General features: G+C 39.3%; 4 protein-coding genes and 1 non-coding gene across 5 annotated transcripts; 3 read left to right on the top strand and 2 right to left on the bottom strand.

Moving 5' to 3' along the window:
• Positions 1–925: 925 nt before the first annotated feature.
• Positions 926–3,652, top strand: LOC137912816 (dentin sialophosphoprotein-like). Its single transcript, XM_068756956.1, has 11 exons — positions 926–979; positions 1,334–1,381; positions 1,748–1,840; positions 2,012–2,065; positions 2,181–2,213; positions 2,336–2,383; positions 2,468–2,509; positions 2,599–2,658; positions 2,770–2,811; positions 2,887–2,946; positions 3,045–3,652. The coding sequence occupies exons 1-11, from the start codon at positions 926–928 to the stop codon at positions 3,393–3,395; spliced, it is 885 nt and encodes a 294-aa protein (XP_068613057.1). The 3' UTR covers positions 3,396–3,652.
• Positions 3,653–3,837: 185 nt separating this feature from the next.
• On the top strand, positions 3,838–3,911 carry trnai-aau (transfer RNA isoleucine (anticodon AAU)). Its single transcript has one exon. It is a non-coding gene; the product is annotated as a tRNA-Ile (tRNA).
• A 276-nt stretch (positions 3,912–4,187) lies between these two features.
• LOC137912810 (aprataxin-like) lies at positions 4,188–7,046 on the bottom strand. Its single transcript, XM_068756950.1, has 7 exons — positions 6,917–7,046; positions 6,498–6,544; positions 6,038–6,316; positions 5,870–5,929; positions 5,553–5,779; positions 4,937–5,040; positions 4,188–4,815 (listed from the first exon to the last, which is right to left on the bottom strand). The coding sequence occupies exons 1-7, from the start codon at positions 7,044–7,046 to the stop codon at positions 4,664–4,666; spliced, it is 999 nt and encodes a 332-aa protein (XP_068613051.1). The 3' UTR covers positions 4,188–4,663.
• A 153-nt stretch (positions 7,047–7,199) lies between these two features.
• Positions 7,200–12,640, top strand: LOC137912796 (dnaJ homolog subfamily A member 1-like). Its single transcript, XM_068756936.1, has 9 exons — positions 7,200–7,250; positions 8,242–8,393; positions 8,632–8,824; positions 9,133–9,237; positions 9,458–9,685; positions 9,772–9,886; positions 10,267–10,382; positions 10,747–10,847; positions 10,991–12,640. Exons 2-9 carry the CDS (start codon positions 8,262–8,264, stop codon positions 11,216–11,218), a joined length of 1,218 nt encoding a protein of 405 aa, XP_068613037.1. The 5' UTR covers positions 7,200–7,250; positions 8,242–8,261; the 3' UTR covers positions 11,219–12,640.
• Positions 12,641–13,872: 1,232 nt separating this feature from the next.
• On the bottom strand, positions 13,873–20,059 carry LOC137912805 (WD40 repeat-containing protein SMU1-like). Its single transcript, XM_068756945.1, has 12 exons — positions 20,034–20,059; positions 18,238–18,448; positions 17,990–18,142; positions 17,791–17,907; positions 17,454–17,576; positions 16,708–16,827; positions 16,419–16,535; positions 16,088–16,215; positions 15,145–15,271; positions 14,865–15,026; positions 14,216–14,368; positions 13,873–13,971 (listed from the first exon to the last, which is right to left on the bottom strand). Exons 1-12 carry the CDS (start codon positions 20,057–20,059, stop codon positions 13,873–13,875), a joined length of 1,536 nt encoding a protein of 511 aa, XP_068613046.1.
• Positions 20,060–20,945: the final 886 nt, after the last annotated feature.

Consider the following 20,945-nt stretch of genomic DNA (forward strand, 5'->3'; position numbering starts at 1 on the left):
CGTTACATTTTTGGCTTGCCCATATAAGGACATCCAGGAAACCCCTTTAGGCCTCAGTGGGGACACACGGAAGTCTTTATTTTAGCATTCTACTACATGTGCCCAATATAAAACAAGTCACATTTTCAGTGGCATCAAGTAACAATGAAGACAAAGAGTTCCAAATGCACATGTTTATTTTATCATATTTAAGTTTATGACAAGCTTAATCCATTTTATTGGATTTGGATTATTTAGAAAAATATTTTGGAGGTTGAAACTTCAGATCTCATCTGTTCTTTGTATCTAATTAGAAAGAAAGAAAAAACAAAGCAGTCAAAGTTTTGGTCAAATACAGAGCGTATAGCTGAAAAAACAATCCTGTTCTTCGGAAACAAGTATGACCTCATCTACCTCTCCTTTCCTCACTCAGCGGGTGAGGCTGTTTTTTCAACAGGCCACAAACCCTATGGTTTAAGATGCCGAGCTATATTTTACAGAAGACGCGAGAGGGGGCGGAGGAAATGTACCATCTGTCTGAATGAAACAAATGTGTGTGGAATATAGACAGTGGAGCGACATCCGGAAGGAAGTGATGCAACTGCTTCAATTAAGCTTGCTTATAAAAAAGGCTTCCTTGGAGTTTCCAACAGTGCATCCACACACCGTTGCCTTGACTGCATCAGCTGCCACTGGGCGCTCGTTTTGCTGCTCCATCCACTGATCAAGGACCACTGAGGACATTTTTTCACTGCTCTGATTCCAGCGATCAATGAGGTGAATAATCATGTATTGAGTGATTGTAGTTTTCTGCAGTTTTTGATGTGGTAATATCGTTTCCAGGAATGCAACCTCAACACCATGCTGACTTTTTTTTCTTTTTCTGATTGGCATTTTATAATTAGTAACTGAATGTATTAATTCCATGATGTATCTCTGTTGCAGAATGAAGGTTACCATAATTGCATTTTGTCTGATTGGGGCAGTTTTTTCCATCCCAGTAAGTATGAAAAGTTTTTATTTGGTTTTTTTGCTCTCTGAAGTCAGGCTTTTTAAAGTTATACGTTTTAGTTGTCATTTAGAAAACGTCCTTAAATGTCTTCTACGGATAAATGTATATACCCCATGTAATAAATGTTATATTCTGTCATCTTTCTGCTGCATTTTTTTCTTTTTTACATTTTTTCTTTTTTACATTTTCTTAATGTCACCATTGCTGTTAGATGTAAGCAAAGCATGATAGCTTGGTGTGGCAGAAAGTGGGGTAAAAATTATTTAATCTCCAACATGTAACAGTAAGAATTAATCTAGTTGTTTTTTCACTTTCCTAATCATGACTTCTTCTTTATGGCAGCTTGTATACAATGACGCTTCGGAATCGAATGAGCTTGGCTCAAACACTGTGAGTTCTATAACTAGTCTCATATTTAAATATTTGCATTTTTTTTGCACACAAAACTCAAAATTGTTGTCACTTAAATTGTTTAATTGCAGCCAATTTGTGTTCCGTTGAGACGGTCAGCAGAAAATCTAACAATAGATGTGGTTACTCCAAGACATCCCACACCTCAAGACAATGTTAGGGATCATGCTTTAACATCCTGCCTGTCTGGAATCATTTCTTTATGTAGTAACAGCTTGCCTGGGTGAGGATTTGTGTTAAAGGGCCTTAAATTGAATAAATGATTGTTTGTGCTGCAGTTTTAAAGCACTGTTAAGTATAATTTGTCTTATGCTTGCCTTGTTTTTGTGTGTGTGTGTGTGTCAGGCTGAGAGTGTGTCTGTTTCACAATCTGCTGAAAATCATGCCACAATGATTCAAGTGATGCAACAGAGTTCTGAAGAAAGATCCTCAAGTCAAGTATGTTATATTCAGTTTGTAACCTCGTCACCCCTCCAGGGACCCCATATATGAGTAGTTGTTAATGTAAAAGATGGATGGATGGCATGCAGGAATTAATACATACATTTATTTTGTGTTGCAATTTTTAAATATATTAATAGTTGTACTTTCTTTTATCTTCTTCACCAGGCTGAAACACCATCAGTTCCACAAACACCTGAAAATAAGAACGCAGAGATTCAGGTAATGCGTGCACTTCTTCCAATGATTAGTAAATAATTATTTTTGCAATGCAGATGAGTTTGTGCATCACTTTAATCAGCCGATTTTCACTTAAATGGGTGTGTTTGTATTTTAGCAGCAGAGCTCTGAAGAGATGGCCTCAAGTCAGGTGAGCTATTTGGATTTTTGAATCTTTCTACATGATTGAAAAAGAAAATCACGTCATTTTAATCTAAATAACATAAATAAATGATTGTGTCTGAATTCATCTTATCAAATGTGTCTTTTCAGAGTCAGAGTTCAGAGTCAGAATCATTAGAATCGGCATCAGTGGAAACGGTGTGTTGAATCAATTACTAATTAATTATTCAAAAACTGGGAAGATACATTTTCTAAAACATGGCATTTATTTTTCACAAACAGAATTCAACAGAGAGTGACAGTCAATCTGATGAAGATGATGAGGTAAGACTACCGACTACCAGCCGGTAATGTATGGAACAAGATCCTTTTGGTCTCCCACTTAGCTCATAATATTCCCTGTATTTCCACAGGCAGACTCTCTGACTGCAACCACAGATAGCAGCCTGAGCAGCGAGGAGGAGGATCAAACGGTTGCACTTTGGAAATTATTATTTTCATTATTTAGATTGCTAATTTTATAGCTGTGGGAATGAAATCCTGCATCATTACTCAAATTCTATGTTTCTTTTTTTTCTCCACAGACTTCAGAGGAAAGTAACAGTCAATCTGATGAAGTAAGACTGGTCAAATAAAGTTTGTTGTCAAATTAGACATTTCGTACCCTCTGAGCTCACTTTTTTTCCTTTCTGTTTCCATAGGCAGGATTTGTGAGTGAAACCAGAGATGACACCATGGGCAGTGAGGAGAATGTCCGGAAGGTAGGATAAAAAAAAAAATCACACTCGTAGTTTTGAACTTTTTCCTGCTTTAGATGAGATTAAATTTGAGACAATTTTCCTTTCATTTTACACATCAGAGCTTGGTTCAAGTGATTGCCAGTGTCATGAAAGCCCTAAGTGCAGAAAACAGCAGTACAGAGGCCAATGGCCAATCAGACCTCACTGGGAGCAGTGCCAGCGACAGCAGTGACACCAGCGAAACCAGTGAAACCAGTGACAGCCGTGACACCAGCGAAAGCACAGAGGATAGCGATGCCAGTGACAGCTTGGAGATTGAACAAATCAAAACCCCAGACTGTGTGAATGGAACGGAGAGCTGCGAAAGTGAAGAATATTTCTTCCAGGATATAGGAGACGATGCTCAGTTTTCAGTCCACAATATGATGGTGTCAGAAGAGAATGAGAGGGAGTTAACGCTGAAGAGATGATAGAGGGGAGCTCTGTGTCACCCACTGTGAACTATAACACCATTAAAATGACCTGTTTGAAAACCTCAGGAAGTCAAATTTACTTGTTAATGTTGATTTTGAGAATATATTATGCAGCTGAGAGATTTTTACGCGTGGTCATTGTTATGATAATTTTGCCTCTGCATTTACATTGTTTAGGAAATCATTGATGACTAAAATGGATATATGTTATTGCATGTTTTAATAGTAACTGACCATTTATAGACATAGACATCACAGAACAATGATTAATGCCTTATTTCAGGCAGTTCAAATTTATATGTTGTAAACCAGTCTAAGCTGCGCGTCCTGAAAGTTGCTATACAAATAAAGATGTTTTTTATACTAATACATTACTTTTACTGGTTTTTTTCTTTTACGATGTTTGTTTGCATTTATTTTAGGCGGCGTTGCTGCCACTGGCCGGTTAGCTCAGTTGGTTAGAGCGTGGTGCTAATAACGCCAAGGTCGCGGGTTCGATCCCCGTACGGGCCATCAAGATTTTTTCACATTTCACAAATTTCACATGAAACGTGACGTGGATACGACACACAAATTTCGACACTTCAAAGAGCCATCCTAAAATCTCGGAAATGTATGTTCCTTCTGCTCAGTAAAAACGAGAGCTCCCGTTTGTACACTCGATGGCGATGAGTCTTGCATCCCACTGTGATTTGCAAACAATGCATATATTCACTTTGATTGAGGCTATTTTGATAATTGTCATCAGAATAGATATAACAAAAGGTAGCTCTCAAACTTAAATGGAAAGAAACAAGTGTTTATTTTGTTGCTATAGTGTATGTACAGGGCCAAGCATCCCAAACTCAAGCATAGCAACAACTTAAATACAATTCAATTCAAACACTTTCCGCCACACAAGATGAAATGTGAAGAGAGATGGGCATTCAATGCGATTATATAAACGAAATTAAACACATCAGTGCTCTGCGGTCAGGGAAAAATCAGTATTTTTGGGGGGGAAATATTTTATAAACATATTTAAACATGTAGTATCACCAGAAATATTCTAATACAGAAGGTGAAATCCAACAGAAGCGGCAACCATCTTCATTGTGGCACTCATTTTACTCCCTACTGAAAAAATCACAAGTTGCAACTTGGGATGTTGTTCAACTTTTTAAACAAGTTTTATAAAATTCTAAATCATAATTTACAGGAAAATATTATGTCAATGCAACACAATCTGAGGTTGAACCCTTAAACACCTGAGACATTACATCCTCTTAGGGAAAGTGAGACTTTAGATGTTCCTTCAGAGACGGTATAGTGGCCAGCTCTGTGGGACACATATGACAGGAGAGGCGTTGTTTCAACAGCTCAATGATCCCTTCTTTGACTGTGACCTCTCCATTCGTTTCAAGCATCTGAATAATATCTGAAGATAAAAGAAAAAGGCGGGGGAAAGTTTAAGTGTGTATGAGTGTACCGCTGAAGTGCACTGACTTCAAAGTCCAAGTTAACAACTCTGACAAATTCACATCATAAAAGTCTCTCACCATGAGACTCAATGAAATAACCAGTTGTGAATGAGTTCCAGTGCTTTTTGGTCTTCAAACAAGGTGAGTCAAAGTCTTGGCTGATCACATGGAGGTGTACATGACTGAAAAAAATAGACAAACACTCAAACCTTTAGTTTTAAAACTTTAGGCACAAATTTGAATCATAAAATATATATGTGCCAGTTGTTTGCATTTAAAGAACTGCAGCCTTTGCTGAGAATAGTTTTTAAAAGCTACTGAGACTCATGTATTAGGTAAATTAAATGACTTCTGAATTATGTTCATTGTGACAAATGTTAGCATTTCACACTCCACAGGTATTTCATTTCAGTCTGCAATTACAATATATGCAATCAAGGAAGACAACAAACAATGGACACTAGTCACAGTGTATGCCCCCGCAACGTTTTTAATACTATGTGGAATTAAAGGGTAAATGTAAAAGTTTACATTTTTAAAAGAAAAAAAACTCAATAATTAGACAGGAACAGATGTAAGTTGTTCAATCAAAGGCAGCAGTGAACATGCAGCAGACCTGAAGTCACAAAGGCTCTTAATATTTTTACGTTTTTAGCTTAATTCCAGGGTGCGCTTTATGCTTTGCTGTGGTTACCTCATACTAGGGATGGCATGGTACCCCTTTCGGAAGCGTAACAAGTTAACATCTGGACACTGCTGAATCATCTGATCAGCAACTCGCTGCATGTGTTTCACCAGGCCACAGTGCTCGTCGCGCAAGGCCTTCAAACTGGAAATGGTCTGCCACGGTAGGACAAGCCAGTGGTAGCGAGCTTTGGGGTACTTATCCTTGATTACTACCACTACATCATCCTTGTACACCTAGAAAAAAAAGGAGAAGAACACTATTCTATACTCTGTTTCAGTGTTATAAGCACAACAAAGTGATACAGTCATGTGCCTGCAGCTTACCTGCATCTGTGGGTCTTGCATTGAGGCCTTCAGACCTTGGTTCCAATGTCCAACATGTTCCTGTGACATAGCAACAATATTCATAACAGCTCCAGTAAATCCAGAAAGGAGAAGGAAAGAAAATCAAAAACATTTTAAATACAGGCATGTCAGTTTCCTTCTTCTTACACTTGTTTTTGTGGCTTCTCGGTGGCTGACTGGCACAGACACCCTATCTGTCTGTTTGGCTGCTTTCATACTCTGGGATTCTGTGTGGCTGTCTTTGTCCTCTGAAGTCGGCTGCCGTTGTTTTTTGGTGGCACCATGTAACCCACTGGGATCCTCCTTAAACTCCAGTGTGTACTGGTATAGCCGATTTACAATACGAAGCTGCTGTCCAGGCTTCATCTTAACCACGTTGCCCTTGCCCACCGCCACAGAATCTATGGAGGTGGGGTTCAAGCCAAGCTTTGGAATAAAGGTGAGATTAAGATGAATGGTAAATAACAAGTGCTAATCAGTTATGATTCCTGTAATGAGGCTTGAGAGAAAGAAATTGTGTTAAAATTAAGTGTTCAAATCCCAAGTTACACAGACCCCATTTCCTTTTTTGTTGTTGTTAATTCTGAAGGAAAAAGATGTTCCTTACCTGTTTGACTTTGACGTAGCCTTTGTTGCATTCTGCTTGTAGTTCAACTGGTTGAGAAAGAATAACATTTGCACAGGTGAAAATGTAATAAAAACCTTCAGGTTTTCCTTAACTTAAATATAAGACATGTGCACATACATTAATATCAGTACTCTATGACAATCATGCAAAATAAAAACATAATACAGCAGCATTCATTGTACGGAAATAAAACAAAACATTTTTATTAGTTTTTAGGAATTCTCTAAATAAATCAATATTCTGGTAATAAGGATGGATACTATTTTTATTTTTGACTATTTTTCTTAAAATGTTCACGATTAATTTACATATATTCCTCTATATGTTCTAGAGTGGCATATACAAACTTATGAACGAATCATAACTCTTAGCTACTTGCTAACGTATCCTGATATTACCTTGCTGCCGAGAGCATTTTTTGTCTTTAATAGTCGTTTCCGGACCTCGACCCAAAACAACTGTTTGAAGGTGAGGCAGTCGAATTGGTTTATGATTACCTTCCACACTGAGAAGCCAGCAAATAGGCATTTCTATCATTAAATGTATCAGATTCTTCCGGAAGTGTTTACAACCCTCCCACGCTTGTTTTTGGTGACGTCTTGTCGCGGAAAGTTGACGTCACGACGTCAGGTTTTTGGCCCAGGTTTACAGGCGTGTTGGAAGGTTCTGGAAGGGATTGAACTGAGTTGTGTTCTGAATTTACCAGGATTGGACACACGGCTCTTATATAAGGTTGGAAGTGAATTATTTAACTGTATATATTCTGTTCGCACCACTGTTAACTTTATTTTCCAAGCTTATATAGTTAGAAACTCAGTTTAGCCAACGTGTTAGCATTAGCAAAGCTATCATTTGCAGGGCCATGTAACGCTATCTTAAGTAAGCGTGTATAAAACGGGTCGGCGTTTTCTTCGTGAGACAGCGGGTGAATGGGTTAGCTAATATGTTTGGCCTGATTTATAGCTGTCGTTTTATATCGATTTATGTTTCGTGGTTGATGCTTCATTGTTCGGATTTAATCCATCACATCCATAGCAAGCACGAAATATTAAAGTTACAGTTTACTAGTGGATTATTCAGTTATTTTCTGGGTTCCTGTTTACTTTCCGTAAACAAACACGTCATGTTAGATTTCTGGACTACATATATAATGATCAAAAGGTTCCTTACTGGTGGTAGAATGTAGGTAAATATTTTTGATTGATATCCCAGTTTATTTTTATTTATTTAATTTTTTTTGATCAAACATGTGATTGTAAAACTTCCCTTTATTCTAAATGAATTTACCCAACAGTATATACAGTTTCAGTTTCAATTCTCTGTCACTGGTTTAACGTTGAGGGCGGGACAAAGTCCATTCAGTGTTTTCTGCGTAATGAAGCAGGTGAATCACCCTAAAAACGTCACTTCAGCCTTTTAGAGTCATCTCGAACTTTAAACAGGATTTGACTAACAGGCCGGTTTCAGTCAGAGGCTCCCCAGCTCTCATTCATTCTTCAATTTAATAATTCTGTATTTGGTAATTATGTTGCATCACATTATTGTTTTATCAAAGAATTTTGGTTTTCTTAAATGCCAAAGTGTTTAAATTGATTTTTGACCTTTTTCATTCATATCTAAGAGAGACTTTCAATTCACATGGAATAAGCAAAACTATAATGGCTGTGCTCCATGCTTGGTGATCATGATCTGAATTGTTTTGTTTTGTTTTTTTCTGATCCAGATAATCTTTTAAAGACAAACATGGTCAAGGAAACGGGCTTCTATGATACTCTGGGAGTGAAACCCAACGCTACTCCTGACGAACTAAAGAGGGCCTATCGGAAGCTCGCCTTGAAATTTCACCCTGACAAGAATCCCACAGAAGGAGAGAAGGTAAGCACATTTTTATTGCACAGCTGTCGTTGAATTCCTGTCTTGATAAAGTTTCGACCTTTCCAATGGTCTGTGGTGAATTTATCCGAACTGTACATTTTTATATGTATAAGTCATTCAAAGGTAATATGTGAAGAGCTTTCATTTTTACACGCGCTTTCAAAAGAAGAATTTGTTTCACGCTACGATGAATTTTTGACCCTTTTCAGTTTACGTATATATTTTTGCCTCCTTGTAGTTCAAGCAGATCTCGCAGGCGTACGAGGTGCTGTCAGATGCCAAGAAGAGAGAGCTGTATGACCGTGGGGGTGAAAAGGCTATAAAGGAAGGCGGGAGCGGTGGCGGCGGTGGTGGAGGAGGCTTTGCGTCACCCATGGACATCTTTGACTTGTTTTTTGGCGGTGGCAGTCGGATGCACAGAGAGCGAAAAGGTACATGAATAGAATCATGAGCTTTATGTTGATGTATTTAGTTTTACAACTTTGATTTTGATATAATCAAAAGTCAGTCAATGATATTGAGGAAATTATTCCAGTGAATGTAATGTAAAACCAAAAAAAGCAACGCATATTCATATTTGAATATCTGGAAATATACAATATTTAACATTTTTGTTTATATGTCAGCTAAAGAAATATCCGCTCATCCATCAAGCAGTAGTAATATCTTTGTCTTACTCATTTACTGCGTTCCTCTTGGGGAAAATTGTTGTTAAAATCTGTCATTTGTTTCACTACAGGGAAGAACATTGTCCATCAGATCTCAGTGACACTGGAAGAGCTTTATAACGGAGCGACGAGAAAGCTTGCTATCCAAAAAAATACCGTTTGTGAGCGGTGTGAAGGTAAGAGGTTGCTGCCCAAGTTATTTCTAGATGCGCTTGTCAACATTGATCAGGACACGGAAAATGTAGACATTTTAGAGAATGCGCAAATAAGTGTTTTGTATATTAATTACAGGTCTTGTTTCCAAATTGTTTTTAATAAAAAGCCGAAAGTAAAACATAAATGAACTTTATCTTCATCATATTGTGTGCTCTTTTATTTTTTATTTTTTTTGGGCAGGTCGTGGGAGTCGGAAAGGAGCTGCGCAGATGTGCATGACTTGCCACGGTACAGGCATGCAGGTCCGCATGCACCAACTCATTCCAGGTATGGTCCAGCAAGTGTCCACAGTGTGCCACAGCTGTCAGGGCCAAGGGCAGAGAATCAGCCACAAGGACCGCTGCAAAGCATGTGGGGGGCGAAAGATTCTCCGGCAGAAGAAGGTCTTGGAAGTCCACATTGACAAAGGTGAGAGCGAAGGGCGAGGTATAGGTAATCAGTCAGTGACTGGTCCCAAACCAGAAGCCCGAATATTCAATATTCAACTGTCACAGGAATGAGAGATGGCCAAAAGATTGTTTTCCATGGAGAGGGAGACCAGGAACCAGGAATAGAGCCTGGTGATATCATCATTGTCTTGGATCAAAGAGAGCATCCGCGGTTCACCAGGTAATATTTTAGATATCACCTGTCTTGTTTTTGATTGAATCCACGTCGGTAGATGTTGTGAGGATCTGATTCTTTTCCAGTAATTGGAGGAACAATATATAAAGTAAGTATTTATTTACAGCCATGCGTAAGCAATGCATGTATAGATTATTGAAAACAGAAGCAGCATGTAGAGGTGCCAGTTCAGCCACTAGAGGTCAGTAAAACTTCATTATTGCTAAAAGAAAAAATATTTTGGGGGGAAAGGAAACATTATTCTCATTATAATTCTCAATGCAGCCGATGCTTCTGTCTGCTACATTAAAGCACACTTTACCGATCAACCGAGTAAAATAACCTCCGTTTCTTTCGGTTTCTTCCTTTTTTTATTGCCTCATCAGGAAAGGAGAAAACCTGGTCAAGTCAATGGAGTTACAGCTGGTTGAGGCTTTGTGTGGTTTTAAGAAGCCTGTTCAGACACTGGACAACAGAACTCTTCTCATCACCTCACATCCAGGTAAAACGAGTCAAAGCTCACGAGAGAACAGAGTTCAATCTGTTGTGCGATTATTCCAGAAAACCGGAACAACAAAAAAGACTTCCTCTCAGACAGTTAACCACAAAGGTTGGAGTCCGTCCAGCTAGTTTACCCATCTTCATAAATATCATCCCTCTTTGCAGGACAAATACATATATACATACCCAGAGAAATGCATTAAAAAAAAGTTTATCTACTTGAATTGTGAATAGATAAATACTAATTGTTTCTGTATTCACTCGGCATTGGCAAGGTCATTTTTGAGAAACGTGGATGAATAGATTCATTTGTTCTAGTTCTGTTTTTCATGACAAAGTAATTGCCTCTTTTTTTGTAATTACAGGAGAATTAATCAAACCTGGAGAGACAAAGTGTGTCTTGAATGAAGGGATGCCCATGTATCGCAGGCCGTTTGAGAAGGGACGCCTCATCATCCACTTCTCGGTAAGAAATATCAGACATTTTTGATAGATTTCCGTCCCCATTTTCTCTTGTTTTATTTTGACTGCGAAAAAGCACTACAAACGGTACACGTCTGTTGTGTTCTTCCGTTCTATCTCTATTTACTTATTTACTTATTTCCGTAGGTCGTGTTCCCAAAAGCCAACTTCCTCCCTGAGCAGAAGCTGAAGGAGCTGGAGCGCTTCTTCCCAGAAAAGCTGGAGGCAGAGCACCCGGACAATATGGACGATGACCTCTACATCTACGCCGACCTGGAGGACTGTGATCTTGAGAACAGAAAAAGACCCGGCCATCAGTGCTACTACATGGAAGAGGACGACTGCTCCGGAGGTGTCCAGTGCCAGACGTCTTAAATACCAACTGACCTGGTTCTGATACCAGAAGCCCGTAGCCTCATCTCTAAAGAAAAGCTCCGTTGTGGAATTTTGTGCGCTTTTACTTAATTCCATCTCTTAAAATTATTACCGTTAGCGTGTTTGTTGTTTTTTTTTTCCCCCAAACTTACTCGTATAACATAATTCCAACATGCTCCTGATTTATGCTGTTTTGGCGGACCCAGAGGTTCCAGTAGTGGCGGGTGTAAACTTGGGCCTGGGTGAACAGGACTTCATGTCATCTCTTGCACCTTATTTCTTAGTCTTTCAGTTACACTGTGATTGGAGATGAGGGCTGGTATTAAGGGGCTTCAGAAGAAAAACACATTTGGTCTAAACAAAGACTGCCTGCTTATTTGATGCCAATCTTAATATGAAAGTATTCTTTATAGTATTGCTGATCACCTTATAGTTGTGTCATTGTTGCTGACTTGTTACGTCTGCTCTTCAGATTGCAGCGGACGGATGAATGTCGAGTTTAACCATTTATGCTATTTTACCCGTTTAAGGGCTCTTTTCTAGATATTTGTACGCAATCTTAAAAAGATAAGGGGGTAAAGATGATACACATTCAGGTATGGCAGTGTGTAAGTTTGACCACTTCATTGTAGATTATTCAAACATTTCGCGTGCATTTTGATCTGCAGTTTTCTGTGATGATGCTGCACACCTATTGATATTTGGAAACCTTGTGTAGAACGTGAAATATCTGGTGGGTATACAACTAAAATACCTGCAATCCTAATTCCATTTGGTTTTCTGTTTTACTGTTATCCAGATAATTATCCTGCTTCTTGTGACTGGATCGTAATGCCTTGATGGAAAGCATTTTCCCTCTCTCTTAAACGATGCCAAGCTGCACTCAGAGTGTGCAAAAAAAAACAATAGTGGCTAATGTATGTGTTGCTGTAAAGTCTGAGTGATTTTGGAATGATTTCATTTCCAGTCAGGGTTTAGGTTATTTAAACTTGGAATTTAACTGAGCGAGCAAGTTAAATCCTTGGTGTTGTTGGGGAGGTTTTTATTTTAATTGTGTCTTTTGTCATTATTGTAGTACAAATTGTAAATGCCAGATGATAGATGGGAGGTTATGACGAGACATAAAGTTGGGACATCTGATACCTCATTGAAGTTTGAAAGCCTTATCACAAATGATCTAGACGCTGTGTAGTGATCCAGGTTCTCTCAGTGGTGACGATGCCTTGGATATTGTGAAAACACAGTGAGCAGAATGGAGGAGCTTATAAAAGATTTACAGTTGTTATTGAATCAAATGCAAATTTAATTGTAACATTGGGGAACACAGCTTGGAGTGTTCTTCAAAATTCTTAATATACCTGTGTTAGGACCGTTTATCTATTTGTTAATGCTTTTTCATTTATTAAATTCGTTTTCATGGTTTCTCATTTGTGCTTTTGTGATATAACAACTGATATTTGAAAGGACAAGAACCTCCCTACTCATGACGATCTTAATCATTTGTACTCTACAACTAATTCCAGTATGAAGGGAAGACTGACTTGTCACTTTGAGAAACTGGATATATTTTCATGTTGTAGAGTTCTAAATTTCAAAGTAAATTTGTAAGACATTTTAAAAATATATATTTTTAGAGATATATAGGCTGATTAAAAAACTGGGCAACTGTAAAGGTTTTTTATGTTATTGCTAATCATTTTTAATGTATCCTTTTTTTCATCATACTCATCCATCCAAGGAAGGATGGATCATGCACATACAAAATAAGGTGCAAAGTGGCTAAACAGTTTGGGAGATGGTGCAGATACCGATGTTAACTTTTACCAGATGGTGTACAAATAATAAATACCAGAGAAGGCAGTATCTGTTAGTTGTAGGTGTACACATCCGATACACAGGGGCAGGAACTAACAATAGGTGGGATCACGTTAAAAAACTTTTGTTATACAAGATACAGAATGTGTCATTGGAGGTCCACTGAGCTTTATCATCATGCATAGTACCATGCGGAGTACTAAAAGTATTGTAGAGCCACATGTAGACAGTACACTGAGGTAGCATGCATAACACGGAAGAGGATAAAACCCAATACATCTGAATCATAATCATTGAAATACAGTTTTTTAAAAAAAGTATTATAAACCAAAGCTGAACAATTAGATACCTGATATTGTTTGTTTATGCCCAAACAAAAAAAGCGTTATTTCATTACAAATATTTTCACTACAGTTCACCGTCAGGCATTTTCATGTCTAATAAAGACGGAAGAGATGAAAACGGGGATTTGAAACTGCACTGGTGCACTGGAGATCTGTGAGGACGAGTGTGTGTTGAGAGAGGAGAACCTCGACAGTCCAGAAAAGGTTCCTAAAGATAAGACCTCGCAAATAAGTATCTCAAAAAATAAAACAAATACAGGATATAAAAAACGAATAAGCCAATTAATATAACAATTGTGTTATTCATAGATCAATTGAGATTTCCATTTTGTACAGTTTCTCACTACAGTTTATAGCATAACCCCCCCCCCTCCACTAAAGTATAACAAAACCATAGCTGCCATCTGTGCTTCACTTCCCCATATTCCACATACATAAATGTATAGCCATGTTTAAGGCTATCTGGCTCATCCGTATCATGGTGCAGGTGACGGTTTAAGGTTTCCATAGCCTTAGGAGGCCGTCCTCGCTGTACGTGGCAATCAGGTTCTCGTGTGGATGGTGAGCGATGCCGATCACATCTTTCTCGTGAACCTGTGGGGTGAAAAGGAACACAGATCACCAACGCATTCTACCATTTTCCGTCAGCCTTCCAGCTTCCCTATTAGACCTCGGCAGTGGCAGAGAGCCCCAATGTCAAGCGAGACAGCAATTTACTATATATAAAAAATGTATGCAGGGGATTTCTTTTCAATAAATCACATTTCACATGAGTGTAGGATGAACTACTGCCTCATGCAGAGTTGGATAATGGGGGAATAGCAGCAGCAGGGCTTACAGTCAGCGTTTTCTGCAGCCTTCCTGTCGTGTAGCTGAAACAGTAGAGCACTAAGTCCTCTCCCACACAGTAAATCCACTCCCCGCGGGGTGACAGGGTGCAGCACACGAAATCACCTCCCTCCTTTCGTTCTGAGCTGAAGGTCTTCACGGTCTGAAGATGAAGAGGAGGAGACATGCAAGCCTCTACAAAGATGCTCTGGGGTCATGTAAAATAATAAGAGCGGCAACAATGCTGGAATAAACAATATAGAGATAGAGGTGTGTTGTAAGGTACTGATCAATTATTTGATATAGTGGTACCAACTCAACAGCTGGTACCTACAGCTATAATCGCTGCTGAACAGATATTTGTGATCCTCAGAGGATGAATCAGTAACTGAATGTACTGCAGCATAACTTGGTACGGGCAGTTTATATGATTGTTTATAATCATGTATTAGTAAAGCTAATTCACATGTCGGTTATTATAAGCATAAGCTAATACAATAAATAAAGATGATGAAAATAAACAATATTATAACTAAGTGCCAGAATTGTCATTGTGAAACCTGCTAATGCTAGTAGGTTAATGTGAGCAACTTAAAATCGTTGCTGCTCCTTTTTTTATTTTTTTTAAACTGTTTTTATAATGTAATATTGCATCTCACCTGACCACGCATGTTCATGATGATCACCGTGTTGGAGTGATTACAGATCACAAAGTGCTCTGGATTTTGTGGTAGAGGAATCACACTGTTGACGGGGACTTCTGATGTCCGGGACAGGGATTTGAAAGTGTGGATGCATTCACAGGATTTTGTATTCCAAATCTACAACATTACCAAAAAATAAAATAAAAAAGAATATGCATAAATATATAAATACTAATAAATAATATGGGTATATGATTATTTAATCAATTACAGCTATATAACTTCTTCCTTGTACCTTTACTGTGCCATCAGCCGAGGCACTGATGATGTGAAGTCCGTCTTGAGTAAAAGACACATCGTTTACCAGAGATGAATGGCCGGTCAACTCCTTTAGTGTCTTGCCCGATCTTAATTCATGGATTCTGAAAATGATATTGAAAATGATAAGGATTCAAAACAGAATGTTAAATATACTTTATTGAAGATCAAGAGCAGAAGGGGGGGGGACTATTTATTGATAAGTTATTGGGTAAACAAAATGTTCTTATGTTGGTTTAAAAGTCCATAAATAAACTTTTCATTATAACCTCAGTTGGTAAAAAGAGGAGATTATTCTAGCAGACAAAACATGTCACGGAGCAGCTGTTATTCTTAGACTATAACAAAACTTCTAATGCTCACTGATTCATTCCGTCTCTGTCGGGGTGAATTTTCACTTGTAAATATGTCAGACCCCCCCCCCCCCCCCCCCCCAGCATGTGGAATGCAGCTTTGTGCTTAGGCACATGGTCTTTGTCAGTTACACCCACACCAAACATGTGCTCCACAGCATGGCAGCGAAGTTCAGCCCACACTCCTCTGAACTCAGAAATAGACATTTAACTCCTTCTCAGACACGACAAGCCTTCAGTCTGAGAAGCGTATTTACATTCCGCTGTGCTGCTCGAGTGAGCGTTTGTCAGGCATCAACTATGATGGCTGACATCTGTGTGGACTTTTTGGAAGGGTGACAATATGGTTATCTTCATTCCATGGTAATCTAATTCAAATTCAAAATCAAAGGTCAAAATGTTCTTTCTTCTTTAAGGTGATTTGCATGTTCATTTCTTGGCGCCCCCTCACAGGCGACAAGCCGAAGGTACAGTAGTAGTAGTAGTAGTAGTAGTAGTAGTAGTTCCAAATGTTCTGATGACATCATGCTGTACATCACGTTAACGCATGATGGCGTTTCATCTCACCTGATGGTGTGGTTGAAGGAAGCGCTGAGGATCTGGCTGCTGTCTCTGGAGAAGCTCAGACAGGTCACACCTTTGTTGTGAGCATGCTCAAACCTGCGCAAGCATAAGCCACTCTGGATCTTCCAGGCCTTAATAACCAACACACACGCACACACACACACACGCACACGCACACGCACACACAAACATTTTTTTGGGAGTGACATTGCAAAATGACTTGAATAAAAGCATTAACTAACTACATACCACACTACATAATTATTCAACATTTCACATATGACTTAGCATTATGTGAGACACTATATTATGGGATGGTGTTCTAGGTTCCAACCTTTATTTTGCCATTCTGAGCTCCAGTCGCCAGTAGATCTGTGTCCTGGCTGAAGCACATACACAGCACAGCATCGTCCATCATCATGAAGCTATCTTGGGCTTGATACTTTAAATCCTATTTCATCCACACACAGTGGAAAAATACATTTTCAATTTTATTTTTTTTATTACATTTTCTATTATTTAACCAGGTGACAAAGACTTTTGGGCTATATGTGCAGATTAAAACATAATTAGATATCTGGAGACTATAATAATATGATATTTGTTATATAATAGATGTTTACCTTACTAATTTTTCCCGTGTTGAAATTCCAGACCTCTATAAAACCATCCACTGACCCAGTGATTAAGTACCTGCCATCGGGGGAGAAACGGGCACATTCTACGTGCGACCGTCGTCCAAACTGTAGGATAGAAAGACACAAAATAGGATCTCTTTAACAGTATCTGAGCGTGTTTCTCAATTTGACCTGTCTGCACTGATGAATAAAAGGCAAATTGATATTACGCACCCTCAGGGAAACATTAATTTCCCCACCATGCTGCAGTCTAGATTTGAGTAGGCCGGCTAGTATATAACCTTGGCCAGAGAAAAGGAAGGACGAGCATTTCAGGCAGCTCCATCTGGATACATGTCATGAAAGCACAGCTAGAGTCTTAAAGGACTGCCTTCAGGTGAGAAAAGCAATTATGTCGTGTGAATGCACAGACATTCTTGTCCCAGCTCACAAACTTTAACTCTCCAGTTGGAGTGTAGAAAAGAGTATAGTAATGGAAGAAGAACTTTTTACTTTCTCTCTTTTTTTTTTTTTTTACAAAAGCAACAGCATTAACACGAAAAATGCAAAAGTCCTGGTGGATGGATGGATGGATGGACTATTTTAGTATGAAGCGGTTAAAAAATTCAAATACATTAAATTACTTGAGCTAATGTTCTTGTACTACATTCCACCACTGAATGTAGTGTACAGAATGTAGTAGCGCTTGCATGCTCTGTGTTCGATGCTAACCAGAACCTATGCTGGCCTACCTTGATGTGACGATACAGCTGGGTTGGGAAGCTTTCTTTCTCCGCGTGTGTCACCTTGATGCCGGACGTGTCGATGGCCATGTCAGGGGAGAGATGATCCGGATGCTGCTGCAGTCTCAAAGACTGCGTAGAACAGGCATGATAAATGATCAATAGAAAAGTACACGGGTCAACTTCAACTTCATGGGGTAGGAGGCTTCAGCGCGACGCATGACGATTACTAGGGAGAAGGTTTTGGATTCTTTCGCTCACAATCACAGTGTTGCGTTTTTCCCTTCCCTTCCCTTTTGTCCTAATTGGAGGGAATATTGATAGGAATATTGATCTGTAAACTCACTCCAACTTGTTCCAGGAGCCCCATGAGACGAGAAGGAGGCACCACACTGACCTCCCTGACCAACGCTTCGGCTATTGCCATGCGCCGCTTCTCCTTGCTGCTGCCTCTTGGATACGCCTGCGATGAGAAAGGACACATCACTTTGTAAACTGCTTACGGATTCGGTTGTGGGAAAGGCAGAAGCTTTTAAATGTCTTACCTCAGAAGGGTCAAAGTAGGAGCATGTTAGCAGGCTTTCCAAATGGATGTACCTCTGTGGCTGCGTCTGTTTCAGCATGATCATGGGGTCAGTTTGTCTGAGAAGGGAGCGAGCGGCTCCCACCTCCCTCATTTCAATGAGCTCCATAACAACCTGTGGAAAGAGATCAGAGAGCTCATCAGATACAGTTCATTAAAAAAAAAAGAAAAAGCAAATGAAGGCATTAACCGATCATTCCAAAGCTCTACCTGCTCGTAGAGATCAATAAGTGTATTGTCGGGCAACTTTAGGGACTCGATAGCCATTAAAACAGAGTCCCAGTGACCGTTGTTTATATCTGCGATGAAGCTGTCGATGCTTTCCACTGTGTTGAGCGACACGGTGGTTTCCTCCTGCAGGGTGGTCAGTGTTCGGTAGAGGTTGTTCTCCTTGAGGTACTGCATTATGAGGCGGATCACACTAGAGGAGGGAGGAGAATGTCACCGCCACATGCTGACTCATAATCCTACACATGTAGGCCTGCAGCGATAACCTCCAAGTGTGACTGAGAATGAAGTCATGCAAGAAAAGCAAAGACACTAATAGACTGTCTTTGTAGATTTATACTGTCCTACTGAATCTTCAAGGGCAAGAGGGCAAATTCAGATTTACTAATTAGTTTAATTTTTTTGTTTGTTTTACAGTAATTCAACAATCGTATCCTAGTTATATCTAAATATGTAGGGCAGACTGTTTGTAAGAGGCGTAATGACTGTGCATAATACTTGCAGTCTGTGATATCTTGTTAAGGATATCAGTTTCTGTTTTTTTTCAGTGTACAAGGGAAGAGCACAGATTTTTGCGCTGTCACCGATGATGATGATGTCAGATAAGCTGACTCATGCTAAATAATTACTGTGATCTTGAATGCATCTGAAACTATTGCCTCACACATATCGTCGTCAGTGCCACGTCTATGTCCCTCTCTGATCCAATACCAATAGAGGTAGAATTAGAGTTGTCATGTTTGCGTATTTTAATTTAGATTAGCCTATTGATAGTTTTATTGTTGGTGACAAAATCAGTTTGAATGATTTCAAATCAAATACATTGTAATTCAAAATCTACATCTGCACTTGGATCTGCCTCAATATTAAATTAATTACTGCCCAGACCAGGATCTACCCCTACAGAGTACGCCATCGATAGTATAGAAATAGATAAATATGCTGATCACATAACCTCCATTAACAAAAGCAGCCACTTTTTGCGTCACTTCAGAGCCACCTGCTGGCTATTTTCACATCCCTCTCCTGCCTCCCCCCACTGTTGTCATCAGGGAGTCTTTCCCGTGCATCGTAAGAGACATTTATCAGCGGCTTTGTCCAGTAACTGGGTTAAATATCAGTTACTGGTGACATATTTAATGATACATTTTATCTTACTGAAATTGGGCAAAGCGAACTTAGAGTCCCGAGTTTCTCCGCATGCAGGTTGTGGAGCAATAATAATAAACGTGGGGGGGGGGGGGGGGGCAGCCCGAGAACATCCTTGACAGAAAGTATATTAAATCAACAGGCGCTTGTGGATCGTACAGACACCACAGTGGATGTCAAACACACCAGACTAGCCTCCCAGCATAAATTTAATCAGATTAAATTCCTCAAAGGAACCATTTGATACATGCTGAAGGTTACATTTCGGTGCATTAAGATAGATATTATCTTTAAACCAAACATTGGCGTGAAAGTCTTTGATGAAATAATATATTGTAGAATAAAAGGGAAAAATACTTCGACACTCGCAGTAAAATTATATTTCCAAATGAGAACAAGCGATGCATCAGTCTTCATGTTAATGCGTAAAACACAACTGAGCATGTGAAGACCTGTACGCACTTCTCCTATATGTACAGAAAACAGAAGTTTTGTTTTGACGTTGACAATGAAGGTTTTTGTAATTGTTGCTTCCATTTTGTAATCATTGTGTGATCACTGAAAACGTGTTATTTCTAACCCGCTAAATAATAGAACTGTAAAGACTAAGGAAAGGGAAGCGCGCTTACTCAGAGGGCTCCATCTCCGCAGCCATGGTGACGTCGTCTCCAGCTCCTGCCGCACCAGACTAATGTTGTGGAGGCTCGGTGCTCGCTGGAGCCACGTGAGCTTTGTCTGCTCAGGACAACCCAGCATACCGATTTATGTGTGTGGGGGGGGGGGTGAAATTCCTGGGCATATTGTGTGAAGGAGACACGGCAGCGAAGCTACAAAAGCCGCATCAGCACCACGGACAGAACCTCGTGACACAGAGCGTGCTCGCCTTTAAAGAACCAGTGGAATCCCAAATATCCCTCAAAGCTCATCAGCATGCACATCCAGAAAAGAACACATTTTCTTTAAGACACGTTTCTTTTCATTTAATCCCTGCAGATATGGTTATATCACCCGTATCAATGTCTTTCTGTAATTACACTGCGCATGCGATGCTGACGCGGGTTGCGCTTATGCCTTCCTTCAGAGACTTTACAGCCGCAACTAAACATGTTGGTAAACAAGATCATAATTCTCTTCCAGAATAAATTTAGGACCTTGTGGATGCCAAATACAGTGTGAGATTTAGACTGAACCGCCCCCGTCATACAAAAAATAAAAACAATATATATGGACACTGGCCGGGAATCGTCTAAATTTATAGAAAGGGGTTTACTTTGAAACTAAAAACCCGTGCTGGGAATAAGGTGGCGGTGCTAAATACTGCATCAACATTGTTATTGCCAAAAATATGGATAAATCAACATCTCATATCCATCAAGAGATACAGAAACGAATCGTTATTGTGTTACATAAACAATAAATGGTATATATATATATATGTATGAGGCAAACAGCAGGCCTCATAAAGGCTTTATTTAATAATTGTCAAATTAGGCAGGCTTGAAAGTACCACGTAGTGTAGTTCTATTTCTACATGCCGAATA

This window comes from Brachionichthys hirsutus, unplaced genomic scaffold (assembly GCF_040956055.1).
Source record: "Brachionichthys hirsutus isolate HB-005 unplaced genomic scaffold, CSIRO-AGI_Bhir_v1 contig_247, whole genome shotgun sequence".
In the NCBI taxonomy this organism is placed as follows: domain Eukaryota; kingdom Metazoa; phylum Chordata; class Actinopteri; order Lophiiformes; family Brachionichthyidae; genus Brachionichthys; species Brachionichthys hirsutus.

Coding starts and splice junctions, on each gene's coding strand:
- LOC137912816 (XM_068756956.1), top strand. CDS start 926: ATGAAGGTTACCATAATTGCATTTTGTCTGATTGGGGCAGTTTTTTCC. Junction 1,382..1,747: donor ATGAGCTTGGCTCAAACACT/GTGAGTTCTATA, acceptor TGTGTGTGTCAG/GCTGAGAGTGTGTCTGTTTC. Junction 2,510..2,598: donor AATCTGATGAAGATGATGAG/GTAAGACTACCG, acceptor GTATTTCCACAG/GCAGACTCTCTGACTGCAAC.
- LOC137912810 (XM_068756950.1), bottom strand. CDS start 7,046: ATGCCTATTTGCTGGCTTCTCAGTGTGGAAGGTAATCATAAACCAATT. Junction 5,780..5,869: donor TGCAAGACCCACAGATGCAG/GTAAGCTGCAGG, acceptor TTTTTTTTCTAG/GTGTACAAGGATGATGTAGT. Junction 5,041..5,552: donor CATGCCATCCCTAGTATGAG/GTAACCACAGCA, acceptor TATTTTTTTCAG/TCATGTACACCTCCATGTGA.
- LOC137912796 (XM_068756936.1), top strand. CDS start 8,262: ATGGTCAAGGAAACGGGCTTCTATGATACTCTGGGAGTGAAACCCAAC. Junction 8,825..9,132: donor GATGCACAGAGAGCGAAAAG/GTACATGAATAG, acceptor GTTTCACTACAG/GGAAGAACATTGTCCATCAG. Junction 9,887..10,266: donor GAGCATCCGCGGTTCACCAG/GTAATATTTTAG, acceptor TTGCCTCATCAG/GAAAGGAGAAAACCTGGTCA.
- LOC137912805 (XM_068756945.1), bottom strand. CDS start 20,059: ATGGCTGCGGAGATGGAGCCCTCTGA. Junction 15,272..16,087: donor TCCTTCAACCACACCATCAG/GTGAGATGAAAC, acceptor TATCATTTTCAG/AATCCATGAATTAAGATCGG. Junction 15,027..15,144: donor CGGCTGATGGCACAGTAAAG/GTACAAGGAAGA, acceptor GTAATGTTGTAG/ATTTGGAATACAAAATCCTG.